This window comes from Hemitrygon akajei, chromosome 11 (genome assembly GCF_048418815.1).
Source record: "Hemitrygon akajei chromosome 11, sHemAka1.3, whole genome shotgun sequence".
Lineage (NCBI taxonomy): Eukaryota > Metazoa > Chordata > Chondrichthyes > Myliobatiformes > Dasyatidae > Hemitrygon > Hemitrygon akajei.
In genome coordinates, this window is record NC_133134.1 from 138,768,086 (window position 1) to 138,794,832 (window position 26,747).

General features: G+C 39.7%; 1 protein-coding gene across 1 annotated transcript in view; it reads right to left on the bottom strand.

The window, feature by feature from the left end:
• LOC140736058 (collagen alpha-1(XIV) chain-like) overlaps positions 1-26,747 on the bottom strand; it is a 182,569-nt gene that overhangs the window by 45,606 nt on the left and 110,216 nt on the right. Inside the window, 8 exon segments of the mRNA XM_073061781.1 lie at positions 4,500-4,609; positions 4,903-5,045; positions 17,192-17,330; positions 17,468-17,506; positions 18,884-19,048; positions 20,148-20,291; positions 21,799-21,922; positions 22,468-22,607. Of these exon segments, the coding sequence (XP_072917882.1) occupies positions 4,500-4,609; positions 4,903-5,045; positions 17,192-17,330; positions 17,468-17,506; positions 18,884-19,048; positions 20,148-20,291; positions 21,799-21,922; positions 22,468-22,607 (1,004 nt within the window).

Here is a 26,747-nt window from a genome sequence, read left to right on the forward strand (position 1 = left end):
ATGTCCTGGGTACTTTGTAGGCTAGTACCCAAGATGAAGCTGACTAGATTTACGACCCTCTGCAGCTTCTTTTGGTTCTGTACAGTAGCACCCCACTGCCCCTGCCCCCCATACCAGACAGTGATGCAGCCTGTCAGAATGCTCTTTACGGTACATCTACAGAAGTTTTTGAATGTGTTTATTGACATATCAAATTTCTTCAAACTCCTAATGAAGTACAATCACTGTCTAGCCTTCTTCATAGCTGCATCAATATTTTGAGTTGGGTCAGGTTAGGTTAGATCCTCAGAGATCTTGACACCTAGGAACTTGAAGATGCTCACTCTCTCCACTTCTGATCCCTCTATGAGGATTGGTATGTGTTTCTTCCTCTTACCCTTCCAGAAGTCCACAATCAGCTCTTTCGTCTTACTGATGTTGAGTGCAAGGTTGTTGCTGTGACACCACTCTACTAGCTGGCATATTTCGCTCCTGTACTCCCTCTATTCTCCAAATGAGATTCTACCAACAATGGTTATATCATCAGCAAATTTACAAATGATATTTGAGCCATGTCTAGCCAAACAGTCATGGGTATAGACAGAGTAGAGCAGTGGACTAAGCATTCACCCTTGAGGTGCACCAGTATTGATCATCAGCGAGGAAGAGATATTATCACCAATCCACACAGACTGTGGTCTTCCAAGTAGGAACTTGAGGATCCAATTGCAGAGGGAAGTACAGAGGCCCAGGTTCTATAACTTATCAATCAGGATTGTGGGAACGATGGTGTCAAATGCTGAGCTATAGTTGATGAACAGCATTCTGACGTAGGTGTTTGTATTTTTGTATTGTTGTATTGTCCAGGTGGTCTAAGGCCATCTGAGGAACCATTGAGATTGCATCTGCCGTTGACCTATTGTGGTGATAAGCAAATTGCAATGGGTCCAGGTCCTTGCTGAGGCAGGAGTTCAGTCTAGTCATGACCGATCTTTCAAAGCATTTCAACACTGTAGATGTGACTGCTACCAGGCGATGGTCATTAAGGCAGCTCGCATTATTCTTCTTAGGCACTGGTATAATTGTTGACTTTTGAAGCAAGTCGAAACTTCTGCCTGTAGCAGTGAGAGGTTGAAAATGTCCTTGAATACTCCTGCCAGTTGGTTGGCACAGGTTGTCAGAGCCTTACCATGTACTCCATCGGGACCTTCCGCCTTGAGAGGGTTCACTCTCTTTAAAGACAGAACTAACATCAACCTCCGAGACACAGATCACAGGTTGCAGCAGGGATCTTCACAGCTGCAGTTATATTGTCCCTTTCAAAGCGGGCATAGGAGGTGCTGAGTTCACCTGGTAGTGAAGCATCGCTGTCATTCATGCTATTGGGTTTCACTTTGTAGAAAGTAATGTCTTGCAAACCCTGCCAGAGTACATCCGAAGTCACCTCCAATCTCATTTGAAATTGTCTTTTCACCCTTGAAATAGCCCTCCGGAAGTCATACCTGGTTCTCTGGTACAAACCTGGGTCACCGGACTTAAATGCCACATATCTAGCCTTCAGTAGATGATGCACCTCCTGGTTCCTCCACAGCTTTTGGTTTGCAAATGTGTAACAAGTCTTTGTAGGCACACACTCATCCATTCAGGTTTTAATGAAGTTGGTAACAACTGCAGCATACGCATCCAGGTTCGAAGAGGAATCTCTGAACATGGTCCAGACCACAGATTCAAAGCAGTCTTGTAAGGGGTCCTGAGCATCCCTTGTCCATACCTTCTCGGTCCTCACTACTGGTGCTGCAGTCTTCAGTCTCTGCCTGTACTCAGGGAGTAGAATGTATTCAGAAATGTCTGTGCAATGTATTTGGAAATGCTTTCATCTTTTGACTGGTTCCTTTTGTAAAATCTAAATCTTTCAGCTATTGCCAATGGTTTAGGGCTCAAGTGATTTTGTAAAATTGTGACAATTTCATCGAACATCTTGTTTGCTGGCTTTGTAGGGATTACTAAGTTGCGTAACAGACTGTACGTTCTTCAGGCCCGCTAAGCTAAGAAGTGTAAGGCCTTTCTTTTGCTCCTTCATTTTGTTTGCATTACAATACAGATCAACCTTCTCAATATATGACTCCCAGCCTTCATTAGCGCTATCAAATTTGTCAACTTTCCTGACTGAACCCATCACAATGTTATTTCACTTTAAATTCACCGCGTCTTTTACTGGTACTCACGCGATCTTTCGTTATTGCCTGTGACAGTTTTCTTGTGCCGCTTAACTCTCAATGTTTCATCTTGTAACTGCTGGTGCAGTTCGTGATATTTTCTGACATTCAGGTTAGTATTCCTCACCTGTTTGTTGTGTCTGTACATAACTACATATCAATTAAATAAACTCATACATGCGTGAGATGGCTTTAACTGGCGTATTCTAATTGCAGCGAGGGAGAGAGCAAGGTGCGTGCAAAGTCAGCAGCATATGTGCAGACAACAGATCTATACATAGTGCTAAGGGAGGGAGGGTGGGTGATTGCTCTAAAAGAAATGAATCCAGACATTACACTTAAGATTTTTTTTGTTTTTTGTACCATTCTCTGTAAACTCTAGAGACTGCTGTGTGTCGAAGTCCCAAAAGATCAGCAGTCTCTGATATACTCAAACAGCCCCGTACGGCATCAACAATCATTCTACAGTCAAGGTTGCTTAGATCACATTTCTTACTCATTCTGATATTTGGTCTGAACAATAACTTTACTGTTTGATCATGCCTGCATGCTTTTATGCACTGAGTTGCTGCCTCATAATTAGCAACTTAGATATTTGTATTAAGAGATTCAAGATTATTTAATGTCATTTCCTGTACACAAGTGTAATGAGAAAGAAATAATTGTTACTCCCAATTAAAAAAAACCCTCAAAAGATAAAGAACACAATAATATTAAAAAACACAGTAAATATAAATACTGTTCTTAAAATAGATTGACTGTATGTCCATAAATTGATGCTAGGCTGTACATAAGGTGGCTAATGGGAGATAATAAAGTTGTGGTGGAGTTAATAGGTGGAGGAGTTGCTCAGCCTTACTGCTTGGGGAAAGTAACTGTTTTGCAGTCTGGTAATCCTGGCACAGATGCTGCATGGCCTCCTCCCTAATGGGAGTAAGTCAAGCAGTCCATGAGCAGGATGTGTAGGATCCTTTATGATGCTACTGGTCTTTCTCCGGCACCTTTCTGTACATATCTCCTTGACATTGGGTAGGCTGGTGCCACTGATGCGTTGGACAATTCTGACTACCCATTGTCGACCCTTCCTGTCCACTGCCGTGCAGTTTTGTACCAAGCTCTGAAGCAGCTTGTTAGCATCCTTTCGGTAGGATGACGTGAGAATGCTTGTGCAACGTCCAGCTCTCTTCAAACTCCTCAAAAGAGTTGGTGAGCTGCGTGGGATGTGTTCTGAGACTATGAAAGGTTGTGCGTGATGTGCATTCCCATAAGTATGAAACTGCTTACTATAGTGTTAAATGCAAAAATGAAATCCAGGAACAGCATCCTGACATAAATGTGTTTGTTTTCTAGGTGTGTCAGGGTCAGGTGCATGATACTACGGTATTTGTCCTAATATGGTTCTGTCAGTAAGCATATTGGAGAGTGACCAATATGGCATAAATCAAGTTTTTGATATATGCCATTACTAGCCATTTAAAGCACTCTTAATGAGCATGTATACAGGTGTACCCAATAACATGGTCACTGACTGCAATGGTAGGACTTTCACAGTGAATAGTAGGGTTCTACAAATTGCTGCAAAATAATGGCACCTTAGAGGTCAGGTATCTGGATCTCTAAAAGTGGAGTCACAGGTAAACAGGGTGGTAAAAAGGGCTTTAGGAGTGCTTACATTCATCTTTCAGGGCATTGAATATAGAAGGTGAAGATTATCTAACAGTTGTAAGTTGTCCCCGAGATCATAATACTGAGTATTGTGTTCCAATTGGTTACACTGCTGTCGGAAAGATATCATTAAACTGGGAAGAGTTGAAAAAAGATTTTCAAAAATGTTTCCTGTACGTGAGGGACTGCATTATCAGAAGTTGAACAAGTTGGGACTTTCTTCCTTTCAGAGTAGGCGCCTAAGACTTGATTTTATAAGGTGTATAAACCATGAGGGGCATAGCAAAGTGAATGCACTCCGTCTTCTCCCCAGGGTTGAGGAAACAAGAACCAGATTTAAGGTGAGAGGGGAAATGTATTGAAAGGAACCTGAAGGGCACTTTTCTCCCACGGAGGGCGATACAAATATGAAATGAGCTGCTAGAGGAAATGTTAGAGATCAGTACTACTATAACATTTAAAATGCAGCTGAACAGATTCATCAATTGGAAAGGTTTAGAAGAATTTGGGGCAAGCACAGGGAAATAGAACCAGCTTGAACTGGTATTTTGGTTGGCATGGACAAAGGACATGCTTCTGTGCTCTATGACTCTATAACAGTAGAACTGTTCATAACCAGGCTAAAATCAATAATTTTACCTTGTGGAAACTTCCAAAGAAAATCCTTTTCACTTCAGGTTGGCTAAAAGTAACTCTCTGTAATTCACTTTTGTGGTCAAGGTTGAAATAGTTCAGTGTTTGCTGTTTATCTGAAAATTGCATAGTACAAATCAGAATCAAGTTATTTTCAACATAAAACAACCATTAACATGACTCCTTCAAAATATTTGAGAGAGTTATGTAAGCAGAATTGTTTTCCCATGTTGGTGTTCTATGCATGGGGAAGATTTATTAGAAACTTGAGTCATTCCAGTTTCCACACCCACATATTCCTTTTAATTCCAAGCAAACAAAGCTCCTTTTCATAAACTGAGCCCCTCCAAGAGTAGAATTGTTTAAAAATAAATTTCTGTTTGCTATGATTTAAGTTCTATAGCCTTACAGTCAAGCACAACTCCAACAAGAGGGTGAAAATATTCATCCACAATCTGCCAAATTGCAAACGGTTCTTCGGGAGTATTCGGTAGCACTCGGAACAGCAAGGTAATGGTATGCTCTCTAGGTAGACCTGCAGGATGAATATTCCTAGACAAAAAGAAAACATTCATTAGCAAAACATCAGAACAACATATCCCTGAAAATCAAATTTTACATGCTATATTTTAAGAGACAAATGGGAGAAAGGTGATGGTGGGAAAAATGTTGTGATTAAACGTTGTTTACTTCTCAATGACGCGCCCATACCCAAGAATGCTGCCACATGAACCAGAAGCCAACCACTATACTCTATTATGTACAGACAATTTTAGTCAAGTAGATAGTTTTAAGGAAGTCAAAAACTGGCTGGTGGTTAAGACAATAAATGAAAGAAGGAAAATACGAGGCGTGATTGATAAGTTTGTGGCTTAAGGTAGAAGGAGTCAATTTTAGAAAATCTAGCACATCTATTTTTCAACATAGTCCCCTCCTACATCTATACACTTAGTCCAGCAGTCGTGGATCATACGGATCTCAGACGTCCAGAAAGTGTCCACAGATGGGTGATTGATAAGTTTGTGGCCTAAGGTAGAAGGAGATAAGTTATTAACTTCAAACTTTCTGCATAATCACTCAAAGAGTTGAACTGCATGTGCATGTAACGAGAGCTGTATCACTCATCTCCTTCTACCCCAGGCCACGAACTTATCAGTCACTTATCTGTGGACACTTTCTGGACGTCCAAGATCCGTATGCTCCACGACCGCTGGACTAAGTGTGTAAATGTAAGAGGGGACTATGTTGAAAAATAAATGTGCTAGATTTTCTAAAATTGACGCCTTCTCTACCTTAGGCTACAAACTTATCGATCACCCCTCATATATGTTGGTCACAGTTGGAAATGATCACTGGTTATATTGTGATTGCTAGCTACCAATCTAGTTTTTGCAATGTTGTATTATATTAAATAAGTAAATTATTAAAATAGTTTATTATTGTCACTGAGGTGGAGTGAAAAAAATGATTTTGTGTGCTATCCATGCAGATCATTTCATAACATTAGTACATTGAGGCAGTACAAAGGAAAGCAATAATGGGGAATAATTTGCTAAATGTTACAAAGAAAGGACAGTGCAGGCTATAATAAGGCTATAACAAGGTAGATTCTGTGATCAAGAGTCCATTATATTGTACTAGGTAATCATTTAGTAGGCTTATAACAGTGGAATAGAAATTATACTTGAGCTTTAAGGTACGTGGTTTAAGGCCTTTGCATCTTCAGCCCAATGAGACAGGGATAGAGAATATCCATGGTAGGTGGGATCTCTGATTATGCTGGCTGCTTTATCTATACTTCTTGTTACCTCTGTAAAGTAGGTAGTCCATGGAGGGGAGGATGGTTTCTGTAATGTGCTGAGCTTTATTTGCACCTCTCAGCAACTTCCTGTAGTCTTGGGCAGCAGTTTGCTTACCAAGCTGTGATTCACTAGGTTAGGATGTTCTCTACGGTGGATGGATAAAAATTAAAGGAGGGTCAAAGGGGACATACTAAATTTTGTTAGCCATCTGAGGAAGTTGAGGCACTGGTGCACTTTCTTTATCTTGACATCTATGAGGTTGGACCAGGAGAGACGACTGGTGATACTAATTTCTCAGAACTTGAAGTTCTTAACCCTCTCGGCCTCTGCACCCCCTTTCCTGAAGTCAATGACCAGCAGTTTTGACATTGAGGAAAAGGTTGTTGTCATGACTCCACACCGCCAGACTGCTTATCTCTTATTCTTACTGATACCGACCTGTTGGTCAGCAAGTCAAAGATCCATTTGCAAAGGAAACTGGGTCCCAGTTTCACGAGTTAGGAGTGTTAATTGCTTAACACTGCAGCAGTCTGGACCCAATTAAGATACATCCATTGCTAAATACTTATCCCCTATCATTCGGTCTCACCCAATCTCATTACTGACTGCCTACTCACATCCCACGAAATCTCACAATCCATACCCCAATCGACTCAGGCCCTGTCACCCTGACCTCCACACACTCACCTACATCAATAATTCCAACTTCTCTAATCCCCTCAATTGCCCAAATCCATGACCCAAACTCTTATCTTCATACCACCAGTCATGCTACCATGAGACACAGATCTCCAGGCATCTGCAGTTCTCCCCAGCTGCTGCTTCAGCCTCAGCTAATCCTAAAAAACTCCAGCTGGATTGCTATCATCCTCTTTGATCACTGATATCATGTTTTCCATTGCTCACTCCAAAATGCTTTGACTGCTACATATTAATGAATGTTATATAACAGATGACACATTATTTCAGAACCTTTTTTTTCATAAACTGATGGTCTATAATTCTTTACAGATGTTAAATTTTCTTTCCAGATTCTGTCAACAAAAATTTGATTTTTTTTAAAGGCATTAGGCAAAGGCATTTCAGTTTGGCAATAAGTAGCTTCTAATCATTCCAACTAATTTCTGATCAAGTGCTTCACAACGTAATGAGACAATAAATAACAATCAGAGTCGTAATCAAGATTAAAAAGGCAGAGCCTCACGGCAGTTTTTCAAAGTTGGACTGCAACCAATCAGTGAGCAGGCGTACAGGAAAAGAGCTGTCTTTTCAGTCAGGTCTGCACTCAAGATTAAAAAGGCTGAACTTTGTGGCAGGTTTTCAGTGTTGGATTGCAACCAGTCTCTGAGCGGGATTCTTTAGAAAGGACCAACGAAAAATAATGCAAGTGCAAGCAGAGTGGCCACTGTTGTGAGTGGGTCAGTGTTTAGAGTGGCTTCGGCTCATGAGGCTTGGGCGAGGTAAGGTATCTGCTAAGGTTTTCTTTTTGTTCTTAATTCTTCATCTGTTAAGGCATAGTAGTGTAGTGAGAATGGCTCCAAGGGCAGTGTTTGTAGTGTGTGTGAGATGTAGGAATTCTGGGAGACTTTCAGTCACCCAGATAACTGCATCTGCAACAGGCATGTCGAGCTGCAGCTCCTGAGAGAACATATTAAGGAACTGGAGCTGCAGCTCCTGAGAGAACATATTAAGGAACTGGAGCTGCAGCTCCTGAGAGAACATATTAAGGAACCAGAACTGCAGCTATATGACCTTCGGCTCATACGAGAGAAAGAGGTGGTGACAGATAGGAGCTACAGGAAGGTATTCACCCCAAGATTGCAGGAGGCAGGTAACTTGGTGACCATCAAGAGAAGGAAGGGAAAATGCACAGTGAGTGCAGAGTACCCATGTGGCCATCCCCACAATAATAAGTTTACCACTTTAGATATTGTGGAGGGGAATGACCTACTGGAGAGAGCTGCAGTGACCGGGTCTCTGGTACTGAGTCTGGTGCTGTGGCTCAGATGAGAAGAGAGGTGAAGAGGACTGTAGTAGTGATAAGAGACTCCATAGTTAGAGGAACAGAGACAAGATTCTGTGGGCACGATAGAGACACCCAGTTGAGATGTTACCTCCTAGGTGCTAGCATCAGGGATGTCTTGGATCAGGTCCACTGCATTCTGAAGGGGGAGGGTGAACAGCGAGAAGTCTTGGTAGACATTGGCACCAATGACAAAGATAGAAAAGTTGCGGAGGTCCTGAAGAGACACCTTAGAGAACCAGGTAGAAAGCTGAAAAACAGAACTTCCAGGGTAATGATCTCTGGTTGCTGCCTGTGTCAAGCGCCAGTGAGGGTAAGAATAGGATGACTTGGCAGGTGAATGTGTGGCTGAGGAGCTGGTGCAGGGGGCAGGGGTTTGGATTTATGGATCTCTGGGATCTCTTCAGGGGAAGGTACTTGTAAAAAAAAAAGGGACAGGTTACACCTGTAGGGTAAAGTAATTGGTGGAAATGTACATAATTCACAGCCACTGACACTGAGTTGGGGTTTCACTTTAAGAGGATGGTCTGGCATTATGACAAAATTACATTAGGGTTTTCTCAGCATGCTTTTGTGTTCAGGTTTTGGAGTTCAATAAAATGTATTAGGCTTTTCTCAAACACAAAATGCCCCAGTTTTATTTGCGATAACCTACATTGGTGACCCTGATGCTCTAGGACAATTCCAGAGTTATTGAACATGTTGGCCATTGCAGTCACTGCCAGAGTTTTCGCAACAAAATGCCACGATCCAATTCATGCTTTGAGAAATCTTCACCAACAACACCAAATATTTCTATGTGGTAGTGTTGCTCAGTAACACCACGGTTGCGAGAGTGGTGAGTGTATTAGAACACAGGACTGAACACAATAAATACTGATTGCGGAAAACTCACCTTTTATAGACTTTTGGACTATCGGAGTCTGAGCACACCAGTGGCTCTCCTTGCCCAGTCTCGACGATGCTAAGCCATTGGAGTTAATGGACTACATGCAGTCTCTCCTTGGAAATCACCATCCTTATTTTATTTTTAAAGAACTTTTCATGCAGCAAAAGCCTGATCAAGTTCACATAGCCATCGCTAATGCACCCATGAAGGACTAAAGGGAGTCTGCTAAAATGGCTGATCGTCTGCACTTGGCCAGGCAGAGATGCAAAATTCCTCCTCCTTTCCCTGCCTCAGTAAGTCTGGTCAGCAAGGGCCCCAACGTAGGGACATCCACAGCTGAGATACAGACAATGGTGGACCTGTGTTTTTACCATGCTCACTTTGGTACAAATGCTAGGAAGTGCCAACTGCCTGGTAGGCACAACAGAGTACAACAGGCCAGCACATCGGGACATCAGAGGTCTGTGAACACCATGGGTTCCAGCTGCCAGGGTAATCTACTGTTCAATATGGACATCCTTTCAGGGCGACGCTTCCTGGGTGACTCGGGTACTCAAGTGAGTGTTGCCTATTGACAAGAAGGCAAAGAGTGGGGAAACCTCACTGGAGACTGCCAACAGAAGCAGAATGCAGACTGACGAGACATGACGGGTTGCGCTCTGCTTCAGTGAGCAATGTTACCCCAGTAAGCTCCCCACAACAACACTGTCAAGAGCATGTCCTACTGCATGTGAGTTTACTCAACTGCTGGGCAATTTCCCAAACATCACCAAGCCCACATTCTCCACTACAATCACAAACCATGGCATCGAGCACCACAGTTCCACAACTGGCACAACAGTCCATGCCCGTGCGTATAGATTAGACCCAGAAGAGCTGGCAACCATTAAGTCTCAGTTTGCCAACAAGGAAAGACTTGACATTGTATAATGGTTCACTAGCCCCTGGGCTTTACTCTCCATATAGTCCCTAAATCCAATGGTGGTTGCTGCGCATGTGGCGATTACAGATGCCTTAACCAGTCCCCCATACAGTATCCAGGACTTTTCAGCACATTTAGCCAGAAAATTAATATTTTCTAAAGTACTTAGGGGCTACCATCAGGTACCTGTGCGCATGAAGGACATTTCCAAAACAGCTATGATAACCCTGTTCAGCCCAAGTTTCTGCATATGCTGTTTGGTCTGAAAAATGCAGCACAGACTTTCCAATAGCTGATGGACTCTGTATAAAAAGACTGAAATTTTCTTTTTGTTTACCAGGTTGACATACTTGTTGCCAGTGCATCCAAAATCCAAACACATATCCCATCTTCACAAACTTTTCAAGCACCTAAGAAATATGGGTTGATCATCGACCCTGCTAAATGCCAGTTTGGGTTGTCAACCACTGACTTTCTCAGCCATTTCTACAGACAGTGCAAAACCCCTCCCATTAAAAGTAGCTGCTATTAAACAGGGCGGAGATGGCCTGTTTCCGTGCTGTAATTGTTATATGGTTATATATGGTTATTATGGATTTCCCACCGCTTTGCACTACTAAAAAACTACAGGAGATTTTTGCAGGATCTCCCAGTGGCACCTACACTCTGTCCGCCAGAGAAAGCAGGATCTCCCAGTGGCCACACATTTTAATTCAATGTCCTATTCCCATTCTGATATGTCTATCCATGGCCTCCTCTACCGTCAAGATGAAGCCACACTCAGATTGGAGGAACAACACCTTATATTCCATCTGGGCAGCCTCCAACCTGATGGCATGAACAATGATTTTTCTACTTCTGTTAATGCCCCCCTCCCCTTCTTACCCCAATTCCTTATTTATCTATCTATCTATCTATTTATTTATTTATTTATTTATTTATTACTTTTCTCCCTTTTTTTTCACTCTGTCCCTCTCACAATCACTCCTTGCCTGCTCTCCGTCTCCCTCTGGTGCTCCCTCCCATTTTCTTTCTCCCTAGGCCTCCCGTCCCATAATCCTTTCCCTTCTCCAGCTATGTATCCCTTTTGCCAATCAACTTTCCAGCTCTTAGCTTCACCCCACCCCCTCTTTTCTTCTCCTATCATTTCAGATCTCCCCCTCCCCTCCCCCTCCCACTTTCAAATCTCTTACTATCTCTTCTTTCAGTTAGTCCTGACGAAGGCCCAAAATGTCGACTGTACTTCTTCCCATAGATGCTGCCTGGCCTGCTGTGTTCCACCAGCATTTTGTGTGTGTTGCAGGAGTTTTTAGCTATGGTGAATATTGATCACTTCTTCATTCCATGATCTGGTGAACTTGTGCTCCCTCTGTACAGTGTGCTTAAAGAAAATACCCCTAGTCATGTGCTGGACTGGTCAGTGGGTATGACCATGCCGTTTGATGGTACCAATCAAGTGCAACCTTGCTGCCACACCTGCTCTACAACACACCTAGAGCCATTCCTACTGACGCTTCAGACAACGCTGTAGCTGTACTCTAAAGGCAAGATGACAAAACTGGGGCTAATAAGGGAAGTCAAAGCCAACATAAAAGCCAAAGAGAGGGCATATATTAAAGTAAAAATTAGTGAGAAGCTAGAGGATTGGAAAGCTTTTAAAAATCAGCAGAAGGCACCTAAAAAAGTCATCAAGAAGGAAAGGATGAAATATGAAGGTAAACTAGCCAATAATATTAAGGAGGATACCAAAGTTTCTTTATATATGTATATATGTATTATAGTGTATAAGAGAGGTGAGCGTGGATATCAGACCGCTGGAAAATGATGTTGAGGAGGAAGTAATAGGTGACAAGGAAATGGTAGATGAAATCAATAAGTATTTTGCATCAGTCTTCACAGTGAAAGACACTAGCAGTATGCCAGAAGTTCGAGAGTATCAGGGGGAAGAAGTGTGTGAAGTTGCCATTACTAGGAATTGAATTGAATTGACTTTATTACTTACATCCTTCATATTCACGAAGAGTAAAAATCTTTACATTTTCTCCCTGTCTAATTGTGTAATGTGCAATTTATAGTAATTTATAATAACTAGTATGTATGTACAACAATATAACATAGAAATACAGTTCTGTCAGCATGAATTAATCTGTCTGATGGCCTAGTGGAAGATGCTGTTGTGGAGCCTTTTGGTCCTGGCTATTATGCTGGAGTACCGTTTCCCGGATAGTAGCAGCTGGAACAGTTTGTGGTTGGAGTGACTCAGGCCCCCAATGATCCTTTGGGCCCTTTTTGCACACCTGTCTTTGTAAGTGTCCTGAATAGTGGGAAGTTCACATCTACAGATGCGCTGGGCTGTCCACACCACTCTCTCAGAGTCCTGCAACTGAGAGAAGTACAGCACCCATACCAGCCAATGAAACAGCCAGTCAGGATGCTCTCAATTGTGCCCCTGCAGAAAGTTCTTAGGGTTTGGGGGCCCGTATCAAACTTCTTCAACTGACTGAGGTGAATGAGGCGCTGTTGTTCTTTTCACCACATAGCCAGTATGTACAGATCACGTGAGATCCTCGGTGTATGCCGAGAGCTGTTCATCCTCTCAAAACCAGAACCATCAATGTCAATAGGGGCTCGCCTGTCTCCATTCCTCCTGTAGTCCACAATTAGTTCCTTTGTTTTTGCAACATTGAGGGAGAAGTTGTTTTCTTGACACCACTGTGTCAGGGTGATGACTTCTTCTCTGTAGGCTGCCTTATTATTATTTGAGATTAGGGCAATCAGTGTAGAAGAAATAAAAGGAAGAAGGTTCATGGGAAACTGAAAGGTCTGAAGGTAGATAAATCACCTAGACCAGATGGTAAACAGTATACACTCCAGGATTCTGAAAGAGGTGCTGAAAAGATTATGGAGGTATTAGTAATGATCTTTCAAGAATTACTAGATTCTGGAAAACTGGAAAATTGAAAATATCACTCCACTCTTCAAGAAGGGAGACAGGCAGATGAAAGGGAATAATAGGTTAGCTAGTCTGACTTCAGTGGTTGGGAAGACATTAGAGTTGATTGTTAAGGATGTGGTTTTGGTTGCTTGGGTGCACATGATTAAATAGGCTGGAATCAGCATGGGTTGCTTAAGGGAAAATCTTGCCTGACAAATCTGATGGAATTCTTTGAAGAAATAACAAGCAGGATAGACAAAGGAGAATCAGTGGAAGCGGTGCATTTGTATTCTCAGAAGACCTTTGACAAAGTGCCACACATGATGCTTCTTAACAAGTTATGAACCCATGGTATTACGGGAAAGATTCTAGCATGGATAAAACTGTGGTTGTTTGGCAGGAGGCAAAGATTGGGGTGACTGTGTTGCAACCGTTGCTTTTTACGTTATTTGTCAATGACGGAATCGATGGCTTTGTTGAAAAGCTTGTAGACAATATGAAGTAGAGGGGCAGGTAGTTTTTAAGGAAGTATGGAGGCTACAGAAGAACTTAGACAGATTAGCAGAATGGGCAAATAAGTAGCAGATGGAATACTGTGTCAGAAAGAGTATGGTCATGCACTTTGGTAGAAGAAATAAAAGGGTAACTATTTTCTAAATGGAGAACAAATTCAAAAATCTGAGGTGCAAATTCACATTGGAGTCCTTGTCCAGAATTCCCTAAAGGTTGATTTGCAGGTTGATTCCATGGTGAGGAAGGCAAATGTGATGTTAGCATTCATTTCAAGAGGACTAGAACATAGAAGCAAGGATGTAATGTTGAGGCTTTACAAAGTACTGGAGTACTGTGAGCAGTTTCGGGCAATATTCCCTCCAAGACGCATGCATGCACACATCTCTTGCTACTAGCGCACAAAAGGTCACCATCTATCTCGTTGGCATGTTAAATATATTTCTCAGTCGTACACAATCACATTTCCTTTTCCAGTTTCTGATGCAGATGGCGTTGACAACATGGAGCTTGTGATGATTTAGCTGCAGGTTTTAGAGCTGGCTTATTTATACTGTTTGTATTGAAGAAATTATTCCGTGCACACATGTTGTTGTCACCGGGCAAAAAATTGCAAAGCAGAAGATTTTTTGTGCACATTGGTCATTACAAATCAGAAGGAACGTGGGTTTTACAGCCCTTACCTCAGAAAGCATGCGCTGACATTGGGGAGGGCTCAAACGGAAGTTCATGAAAGTGATTCCAGGATTGAAAAGCTTGTCATATGAGGAGCATTTGATGGCTCCCGGCAAGTACTCACTGGAACTCAGAAGAATAAGGGGTGACCTCATTGAAACCTATCGAATATTGGAAGTCTGCAGTAGAGTGGATGTGGAGAAGATGTTTCCTATGGTGGGAGAGTCTAAGTCCAGAGGACAGAGTCTTAGAATAGAGGGCTGTCCTTCTAGAACAGAGATGTGGATAAATTTCTTTAGCCAGAGAGTGGTCAATCTGTGCAAGTCATTGCCACAAGTGGCTGTTGAGGTCAAGTCATTGGGTATATTTACGGCAGAGATTGATAGATCCTTGATTAGTCAGGGCATGAAGGGATACAAGGAGAATACAGGAGATTGGGGCACAGAGGGAATATAAATCAGCCACAATGAAATGGCAGAGCAGACTTGATTGGCCAAATGGCCTAATCCAGCTCCTATATCTTATGTTACATTAGATGCTTTAACATGAGCTTCTGCCATTACTGTTTTAGGAACAATTGTTGTCTGGTAAATTAAATGATTATTTAGCATAAGGGAGTTTAAATTAATTGATAGCACACATTTAACTATTATTGTAAATTATTGGAAGGAGTACTAAGAGATGGGATCTACAAGTATCTGGATGGACAGGGACTTATTAGGGAGAGTCAACACGGCTTTGTGCGTGGTAGGTCATGTTTAACAAATCTATTAAGAGTTTTTCGAGGAGGTTACCAGGAAAGTGGATGAAGGGAAGGCAGTGGATGTTGTCTACATGGACTTCAGTAAGGCCTTTGACAAGGTCCCGTATGAGAAGTTAGTTAGTAAGATTCAGTCGCTAGGTATACATGATGAGGTAGTAAATTGGATTAGATATTGGCTCAATGGGAGAAGTCAGGGAGTGGTTGTGGAGGATTGCTTCTCTAAATGGAGGCCTGTGACTAGTGGTGTGCCACAGGGATCAGTGCTGGGTCCATTGTTATTTGTCATCTATATCAATGATCTGGATGATAATGTGGTAAATTGGATCAGCAAATTTGCTGATGATACAAAGATTGGAGGTGTAGTGGACAGTGAGGAAGGTTTTCAAAGCTTGCAGAGGGATCTGGACCAGCTGGAAAAATGGGCTCAAAAATGGCAGATGGAGTTTAATACAGACATGTGTGAGGTATTGCACTTTGGAAGGACAAACCAAGGTAGAACATACAAGGTAAATGGTAGGGCACTGAGGAGTGCAGCAGAACAGAGGGATCTAGGAATACAGATACAAAATTCACTAAAAGTGGCATCACAGGTAGATAGGGTAGTAAAGAGAGCTTTTGGTATATTGGCCTTTATAAATCATAATATTGAATATAAGAGTTGGAATGTTATGGTGAGGCCAAATTTGGAGTATTGTGTACAGTTTTGGTCACTGAATTACAGGAAGGATATTAATAAGGTTGAAAGAGTGCAGAGAAGGTTTACAAGGATGTTGCTGGCACTTGAGAAACTGAGTTACAGAGAAAGGTTGAATAGGTTAGGACTTTATTCCCTGGCGCGTAGAAGAATGAGGGGAGACTTGATAGAGGTATATAAAATTATGATGGGTATAGATAGAGTGAATGCAAGCAGGCTTTTTCCACTGAGGCTAGGGGAGAAAAAAAAAAGAGGACATGAGTTAAGGGTGAAGGGGGAAAAGTTTAAAGGGAACATTATGGGGGGGTTTCTTCACACAGAGAATGGTGGGAATGTGGAATGAGGTGACAGCTGAAGTTGTAAATGGAGGCTCACTTTTAACAGTTAAGAAAAACTTGGACAGCTATGTGGATGAGAGGTGTTTGGAGGGATATGGACCAGGTGCAGGTCAGTGGGACTAGGCAGAAAAACAGCTCGGCACAGCCAAGAAGGGCCAGAAGGCCTGTTTCTGTGCTGTAATTTTCTAAGGTTCTATGGTTCTATTGTTGGGAGTGAACAGAATTATAAACTCTGAATTAGCACATGACTAAAGGAAATCACGTGCAAATTGAGTGTGAGATGTAACGAGTTGAAATAACTGGATGTAGTTACAATCTCTACAATAATTATAATGAGAAGTTCATAACCATTTAGATTTTTAATATGCACCAAGGTTTTACTGTCTACACTCATATCAAAATAATTGCTAAATTTATCTTAGCATGTGCTTTTAAAAGTTATGTTTTAAAGCCTGTTTTTTAAATTATAACTTTAAAACTATAATTACAACATTCCATTTCTGAAATTTGTTTAATGTGCTAAAGCATCCCCAAAGTAGCTCATTGGAATACCACAAACAAAATTTCAAATTAGAGCAGAAGGTTAGCCACAGATAGTAATTTTAAAGATTATTTTAATTACTGGTGGTAAATCAGAAAAAAACTTCAATTTAACTGAGCCCCATCTTCCCTTCTGATAGCATTTCTAGACGCTGGTCAAATTTGTTTTGTTTTTATATATTTTAAAAACCATGACTCAGACATAAAAAGGGCAAGAGATCACACACACTGTGATTGTTCTTGGTCCTAACAATATCTTATATTTATTAGTATTAGCTGAGCATATGCTACAAATATTTCTTGAGAAGAATGGGAACAATATTACAATAGGACTTTGAAGGCTAGGTGTGTGGGCTTCGTAAGACTGAACAGGAAGAGAACTGAGGCTGCGAACACAAACAGAACACAGATGGGAGGCGGTACAGAAAAAGTATATGTACTGACAATTATGGCAGTTAAAAACGGAGAGCCAAATTATTATAAAAGAGAGATAAATCAGAAGTGACAATGGCAGAGAGGCAGGTCACAAGGACTGATGAGGTAAGAAGAACGTGAAGCTATGCAGTGTTACCTAGAAATTGTTTGGGGAAACAATGGTCATACCCACCTGGTAGCTCGTATAAGATGAGCATTTTCAAAAATACTATATGATGATAAGCCTGAGAAGATGTCAGATTCCATAGAAACTCCCTCAAGTTCTGAAAACTCTTTGTCTGTTAAGCCAAATGCCTCCATCATGTTAATTCCTATATCAAAAGAGTTATCAAAACACAAGTGATTTTTGAGCTAAAGGCAATTTTGGTGTAAAACAAATTTAGAAGCTTCCACAATTTATTAGTGGGATTGATACAACTAAATCAAGATAAGCAATATTTATTCATACCTGGGACAACCGTGCCTTGAATATTTGTCAGTGGACAAACTGAAAATAAGAAACATGAATTCGATTAATTTTTAACTGCCAACATTTTACTACTTTGCAACATGTCTCAAGAGATGTAAGCAATTCTAACCTAATAAATGATTTTAGGGTGAATTAGTCAAACACATATAGACCTTCAATCAAGTGCAAGAATAATTTTTGCTTCTATTGAAGCAACAAGAAGTAGGCAGAGAGCTGAGAGAACTCTTCGTTGAATAATGGACCTGCTGCACCCAACAGAACCAGCAGACAGCTTAATGTTCAGTTGGAAAGTGTCAATTACTGTGATGCTGCACCTTTGTAGAACTACACTGAAGTGTCTGACTGTTAAATGGTGAAGTCTCATAACTGAACTCATGATCATCTGAATTGATGGAAGAATAATAGGGACTGAAATCTGATGAAATTGAGGACTCTTCAGTCATCATTGATATTTTTCAATCAGCCAAATAGATTTATTAATCTGATCTGCCAATGAAGGTTAGAAATTAAAAATGCAAAGGTTCCTGAATAAAGCAAGTAAAAATGGTACCAACAAGGTTACCATATTATTATTTACAAGAAGGGTCAGAGCCATCTCTATTTCCTGAGGAGACTGAGGTCCTTTAACATCTGCGGGATGATGCTGAGGATGTTCTACGAGTCTGTGGTGGCCAGTGCTATCATGTTTGCTGTTGTGTGCTGGGGCAGCAGGCTGAGGGTAGCAGACACCAACAGAATCAACAAACTCATTCGTAAGGCGAGTGATGTTGTGGGGGTAGAACTGGACTCTCTGACGGTGGAGTCTGAAAAGAGGATGCTGTCCAAGTTGCATGCCATCTTGGACAATGACTCCCATCCACTCCATAATGTACTGGTTAGGCACAGGAGTACATTCAGCCAGAGACTCATTCCACCGGGATGTAACACTGAGCATCATAGGAAGTCATTCCTGCCTGTGGCCATCAAACTTTACAACTCCTCCTTCGGAGTGTCAGACACCCTGAGCCAATAGGCTGGTCCTGGACTTATTTCCACTTGGCATAATTTACTTATTATTATTTAATTATTTATGGTTTTATATTGCTATATTTCTACACTATTCTTGGTTGATGCGACTGTAATGAAACCCAATTTCCCTCGGGATCTATAAAGTATGTCTGTCTGTCTGTCTGTACATTCTACATTTTTACGCTGGCAGGCTTTATCACGTGATCTCTTAAGTGGCATTCAATGAAAGTTGCACACAGGATTTTATTGACTTCATAAGCTATTCTCAGTTGATATGGATATGCCAATCAAAGATGCAACACATCTTAATTCCTGCTGAAGCTTAGTTTCCTGAAATATTTTGCTTTTGTGCTGCTAATAAGAACAAAAAATAAGCAATATACTTACATGTCAAAACAGTTTGACAAATGGATGCAATAACTTTGTTTCCAATGTTGTTTAATTCACTGAAGTCATGGACATAAAACACAGCTTTGAAACCAGACACATTTGCAATTTTATTAAGCTTCACCTCATCGGCATCATCAATGCCAAGAATAAAGATAAAAAAGCCTGCATGAAAAAAAGATAAAGTTTATAATGTTAAAAATATTTGATGTGATGGTATTAACATGTCCGTTATATTGTTTAAACATGACTGTTTGTACATATAGCACCCTAAACACTTTATAGTTTTCATACAAATTCAAGTAATCTTATAAAACATCTTGCATTTACTATGCATCAGTAAAAGTCCAAATTGCTGTCTTTTATATTTTATAAAAGGGGAATTTATTTTTACAATAAATGTGCAACATTATTCATTAAAATGGAGCCTAAAATGTACAAACTACCAGGGACTATGGTTTATTACAAAGAACAACTGTTCAATTACTTGGATTTCCGTGCTGGCCTCATTTTAAGAATACTTTACTGAAACAAAAGCTAATTATCAAAAATATGCATCAGATTCTGACCTAAATGTGAACAGTGTCACAGCACTTCTTTTGCTTCCCAAGCTGCATCAAACACAATCAGCTAACATTAATTACTCCATGGATTCTGTCTACATTTCTTTCTGCCTCAATATAGCAGCAAAAATAATCAGTGACTCCTCCCATTCTGGATATTCTCTTTTCCATCCCCTTCAATTGGCATGATAAGATAGACTCTTGATCTCAATCTCGTTATGGTCTTGTACCTTATTGTCTGCCTGCACTACACTTTCTCTAAAACGCATTACTTTTCATTTTGTTATTGTTTTTCTTGTATTTTCTCAATGCACTGTTTGTAATAAAATGATTTGTTTGAATGACATCCAAAACAAAGTTTTTCAATGTAACTCAATACAAGTGACAATAATAAACTAATTTTAAAAAATCACCACAGATGAGTTGTTATTTTCTTTCACAAATACCTACTTGGGACAATAGCTTCAACTTTTAACTAATCAGAATCAGAATCAGGTTTAATATCACTAGCTTCTGTCATGAAATTTGTTAACTTTGCAGCAGCTGTGCATTGCAATAAATGACAAATATATATAAAAAATGAATTACAGTAAGGGTATATATGTATATTAAGTTAAGAATAGTACCATAAATTATATTCTGAAATTACTCTAAACTCTTAACAATAATTTAGCAACAGCAATAGTTGCCTAAAATATCACCTTTCAATGCCAGCTGTTGAAGTGTTTCACTTATTTCTCCAAGAACTGCTCCACGAGCAATCATAATCACAACTTTATGAATATGTTTTCTTTCCATTGTATTATTTTTGGAAAACAGACCATTTGATTTTCTGTCATCTTTGGCTATAAAACAAAATTGGCATTTTATGAACAAAAACAACTTTGCTAATTCTTTCCACATTAGCACAGTTCAGATTGATGAGACAGAGTTCCATTCCACTTAACGCTCTCCACTCACACCCGTGTAATTTTCAATGAACACTGAAAGGCAGAATAGGAAGCACTCATCTTAAATAAGTGAATAAATGATCTAAGTAACAAACTGGAGATGGCACCATCTTGCACACCATTTCCTGATGTTCTGACACACATGCATGCTGCAAGGCAAGGTAAGCATAACTCGAGTCACATTTTCTTCCTGTTGAATAAACATTTTGGCATTGCAAGAGAGATAGACTAACTGATGCCACTGTTAAGTGTGGATATCTAATTGACCACAAGGTTATATGCTTTCTCAGAAGTACCATGATCTCAGTATTTCATGCTTTAAACCAGAATACATGGGAAGAAAGTACTCTTTTCTCATATGCTCCCTGCTGTCCACCACTACCACCTCTCACCTGCTCCACCAGTTCTCCTCTCATCAGACATCATCAGGATAATTTATATTAGCCAATTGACCTATAGTTGCAAACCCCAAAACAGCTACACATAAATAGCTGCACAAAACCAGGCTATCAAAAAGCCAGACGCAGAGCTATAGGATGTGCTAAAGTACCCTAAATTGTAAGCTAAATTAACCTGAATCAAATGATCCAAACACTTTCTCTTAACCTTCTGAAGCATGTGGAACATTCTGCCCCTGAAGGTTGCAGATGCTAACTCAACTTTAGTGATTACAGAGGAAGATAAAATTGGGAAATAAGAGCACTGGGGTGTTGTTGGAGCAGACGATGGAGCAATAGGATTAAAAAGTTAGAGTTACTAAGATGAGCAATACATTCCACTGATGCTTCAATGATCCAAATTGAAAATATAATTGGAAGCCAGATCTCCCAATTCAACGATGTTACTTATTTCACAAACAGATACACATGGAAATTGCTGCAGATACAATAAAATAACACACAACAATTACAAGATATGTTGCTAACTCTACCTTATGCATATACAGCCTGTGTTTAGTGGACGACATTGAGAATAGACACTACTTTAATGAGTGTGCAGGCAAACTTGTAACTGGTCCCATAACAGAATGCTATAATAAATACAGAAGCAATTGGCTCATCAAAAATCTATTTATCTACTTTGTTCGTAGACTGGCTATTATTCACTACCTTCAAAATTGGATATATACTTGAAAAGAAAAAAAATCCTGCACAGCTATTGTGAGAGAAATTGGATGAATAAAAGTTTTTGGACAACTCTTTCAAACCACTGCTTCTGGTTCATTGGGCAGCATGAACTCATTCAATATTGTACCATAATATGATTCTTTGATCAGAAGAAGTCAAGATAAATTTAATGGATTGCAGAGGATTAAACTTCAAACAAGATGCCACATTATTAAGTATTAAACATAAACTAAGGTCATGCATCTAAAATTCTAGTCTGTAAGCAATGAGGATACCTGTGTTGGCATCTTCCCCTCTGTAAGGTATGTCATAGATTGCTCCCAGCAATTCCTCCTTACTTTCAAAGGAGCTGTGCTGAATTTCATTCCTCATATGATTACTGAACTGGCTCACTGATACCTGTGAAAGTAAATCATCATATCTATCAAAAAATCCCACCGACTGTTTTCAGTACTATACCCATTACTTACAGGCCCTCCCCAGTTTATAAACACCAAGCTTATGAATACCTCTGCATATGAACTAGCTCCCATAATATTCAATTGAAAAGCCTGATGTATGAATATATGTTTATTCCAATGAACAACAGAGCTAGTTCTCTCTTTCTATCAGTATTCAGTATACACTTTCATATTCATCCTATGTAATTTCATGCTATTCATGACAATATTGCAGAAGCATGGCTACCATATCCAGTGTCATTTGTTCAATTTATGTCATATGGACAAAGTTGACTTAAGGATGTCTGTAATAATGGAATCAATTCATTATCTTAGGACTGCCTGCACTACTTAAATAAGCAAAAAGCAACATTTCTGTATTTTATGAAAATTTTTCATGTAAGCCCTACACATAAAAACAGAGATGTGAATTTTGAGCAGCTTATGAGCAAGTTCTAAAGCAACAAGCAGTGAGAAATGACGCATTTGCATCTAAAAACTTACCTGAATTCCGTCAGGACCAATTTTGTCAAAAACTGTAACAGTGTCATACAGAAAGGCAATGATTTTCCTGAAGTTTACTGATCCTATCATTGTGGAGCCATCAATTATAAATGTCATGTCCGCTTTGACCGCACGGCAATCTGAGGAGAAAGGGACAGTGGTTGCTTTCTATCCAACAACTTCATAAAAGATGCAGCAAAGGTACGTAACTAAATTCTTGAAGCATAATTCTGTAATCTAAAACAGAGAGGTTATTCTTAAGGATTCTAAAATATTTTGCGGCCAATTAACTGAATCACTCCCTACATTTCTAAAAAGTACCCTTAAAATTTTAGCGGATATACCAGACACATAAGTTCTTCATTAATATGTTTATGTTGTCACTTAATAGTTTACATTATAAAGATAATACTCAATTAAAATCTGCACATCAATTCCCAATACTATTTGTCCTTGCAATTACTTGCTTACAGCTTATCTATTCTATCAACAAAAGGTTTAATTCCAGTGCCACTGATGCAGCAGGAGAGTTAGAGATTAAAATGATATGTAAGCATTTCCTTCAGCTTTAGGACCTTCAGTCTTATTCTGTGAAAGCCCAGCATTGTAACTGGGTAGGGACAACATCACCAAATGAACTGCAAATTGTATCATGTCGGTCCTATCTGCAATAAACTCACTTTTAATCATATTTTCCTAATTTTCTTTTATCCTAGCAAACAACCAATAAATCAATGGAAAGAAGAAGCCCTTCTGCTTAAGCAAGGAAAATTTAAAAATGAGAGGCCAGTGGAAAATTGAATATTTAAATGAAAAATGAGGCTTCATCGAGCACGTTGATTCCAAAATAGAAAATTCAACATTTTGGTAAACAGTGAACAGGAGAGGCCCACAATGTGACATGCATGTACCCAAGAAATATTTACACAGTCATCAACACATGTAATATATTTCTATATCAAATGGAACTGTAATTTAGAGTTTTACATGAAAAATCATTAAAGAAAGTAGTGGATACTGAAGAAGGGGCCTTTAGTATCCTAGAATAGAATAATTGAGATTGGAGAAAGGCAACCTTACATACTTGGTCTTAAAAGACTAAAACGTGTTCTTTACTGATTACAAATATTGCTACTTATAGTCTTTGGAAGTTCATTAATCCACTTAAATTTTAGACCTTTCTCAGCACAAAGGACCCTTACACTAATTGTACCAATAGCTTTAGATACATCTTGGTCCCAAATCTCTTTGGAATCTGACATTCTTGGATTTAACCATATGCAGCAGATCTGAGGCATCAATGAAATCCTGAACCAAATAATTGGTGCTATAATTTTTGGGATATGATTATTCATTAGATTATTATATAGCAAAAACCATATTGTCATCTGCACTTCATGAAATACCCAAATAGATAATGCAACTTGTTTCTTTTTATTTAAAAATACAGCACTTTGACTGGCTGTATCACTGTCTGGCATTGGGTGGGGGGGGGGGACCTACTGCACAAGACCAATGTACATTACAGAAACTAAGATTAGTCTGATCCAACATGGATACCAGCCTCCATTGTATTCAAGGAGCAGTGCCCTAGGAAGGCAGCATCCATTATTAAGGACCCCCATCACCCAGGACATGCCCTCTTCTTATTGTTACTGTCAGAAAGGGGATACAAAAGCCTGAAGGCACACACTCAGTAACTCAGGAACTGCTTCTACCCCTCTGCCATTCGATTTCTAAACAAACATTGAACCCATGAACACTACCTCACTACTTTTTTTGCCCTATTTATTTTAACTTAATTACTTATTAGACATATATACGCTTACTGTAATTCAGTTTTTTTCTCTATGTTCATGTATTGCTGCTGTAAAGCTAACAAATTTCACAACATACGGCAGTAATATTAAACCTGATTCTGATTATAACAGTTCCTTCCTGTGCATTAAGCCCGTGCCACCCAATTACACCCATGTGACTAATTAAGCTACTCGCCCACATGTCTTTGGAAAGTGGGAGGAAACTCACACAGTTATGGGAAGAATGTACAAACTCCTTTCTGACAGCAGCAGAATTAAATCTGGATTGCAGGTGCTAAAATCGCATTATGCTAACCACTACACTATCTTGATGACCTTTGATAGACAAATCAGGAGCTCCAAAGTGTTTCCACTGCAAATTTAATGAAGAAATAGCCTGATGACAAGAATAAAAAAGACACGAACAGATAGGGAACAGAGAGATATGGACCACAAACAGGTAAATGCAATTATTTTGGCATCATTCTCAGTGAAGACATAGTAGTCCAAATCAAACTTGGCGCGTGGCCAAGTGGTTAAGGCTTTGGGCTAGCGATCAGAAGGTCATTTGTTCGAGCCTCAGCTGAGGCAGCGTGTGTGTCCTTGAGCAAATCACTTAACCACACACTGCTCCTGCACGTTTATAGCCCAGTGGCAGCGGCTGGTGCAGTATGGACAAGACAAGACATGTCACTGTGCTGTACTCTTCCATGTTTCTATGTAAGAGCACATAAAGAATAAAAGAAATATTTGTAGTTTGGGAAATGAGGCAAGGCACTCATCAAAGCCATACATTGCATGTTGCTATACCATTACAACCATTACAAGTGTAATTAACACACATGCAATTTCATTGATATTCTTGGGGAAAAAAACTTGAGGACTGTGTAGTGGGAGAAAACAAATTGTAGACACATTCTTCCCTAGTGAATCTTAGTCTTTTTTTTTCAGATCAATATTTCATTTTAAAGTAATAATAAATTCCAAAATTCAACTTTAATTTAGAAGATTTAGTGTTGAGAAAAGTTAGTAAGAAGTCAGTCAGATTTTGGCAATGCTTCACTGGCTGTAATGAGAAAAACAAAGTTTAAAACAAAAGGATCCATTGTTATACATCTGGAACAAGTGGAGTAGCAGCTAAATGCCAAATGGAATTAAAGGCTTTGATATAAATGGAAAAGAAATCCATGATGGAACAGAAAGGTCCAAAGCAAACAACCATTACAGGATGACTGGTATATAAGATAATGAGAGGCATTGATCGTGTGGATAGTCAGAGGCTTTTTCCCTGAAATGGCTAGCACGAGAGGGTATAGTTTTAAGGTGCTTGGAAGTAGATACAGAGATGTCAGGGGCAAGTTTTTTTATGCAGAGAGTGGTGAGTGTGTGGAAGGGGCTGCAGGCGCTTGTGGTGGAGGCGTAAATGATAGGGTATTTTAAGACACTCCTGGATGGATACATGGAGCTTTGAAAAGCAGAGGGCTATGGGTAACCCTAGGTAGTTCTAAGGTAAAGACATGTTCAGCACAGCTTTGTGGGCCAAAGGGCCTGTACTGTGCTGTAGTTTTTCTGTTTCTAGAATCAAGGCAGAAGAGGAAAAAATTTTCTGAAGCATGAAAGGTCTTTATGAAAGAGTTAAAAATACAATAATTACTAACTGCTTGACTAAATAAACTGATATGATGCCCAGATACTATGATAACAGCTTTATTTCAACATGTTAAATAACATACTGGGTTATAGAATAAACTTGAGTAACATCATGTATATGTCCATTCCATATATATCCTTATTGATTGTTAATCAACACTGCTCCTAGTTAAGTAATCTTCTAGGGTAATTCTGTTGTTGCACATTTAATCTTAGCCTCTTACCCATTTCCAAATATAATTCTATCCATGAAGCTGTGCAGTCTGCTACCAAGGCCTTAATCTTTGGAATAGTCTTCTCAGTCTTTCTAGCCCACTTTAAAATCCTGCTTAATCTTCCTCGCCCCCACTCCCTTTAGCCAAGATTTTGGTTGTCTGTGCTGATGTCTCTTCATGTGCTTCAGCATAATCTTTTAACAATTATCCCATGAAGCTTTTAGGATAATTTCTGTTGTTGTTTAATTGCAACAGATAACATAGATTCAGTCTCATATATCACAACTTATGTGAACCTCAAGTGGACTTTGGAAGGCCATACAAATAGATGCACACTACACTCTGAAATGTATGTAGCAAAAATACAGATAAAAGAGCACAAATTAAATCAAAACATAAAATTTAAGAATATTACTTGGGCAATGTGAAGTTAAACAGGCAGAGTAGAAGATACCAAATGTCAGCAAGAGGAAGAATTCACATCAAGATGACCTGATTCATTTATTTCTGGCCAGCCTAGTAATAAAGCTGCAGCAAAAGATTCAATCACTAGAATCAGTTACAAAACCAACATCAGACTCAGCAAAGATGGGAAGATACAGATCACAGAAAAATT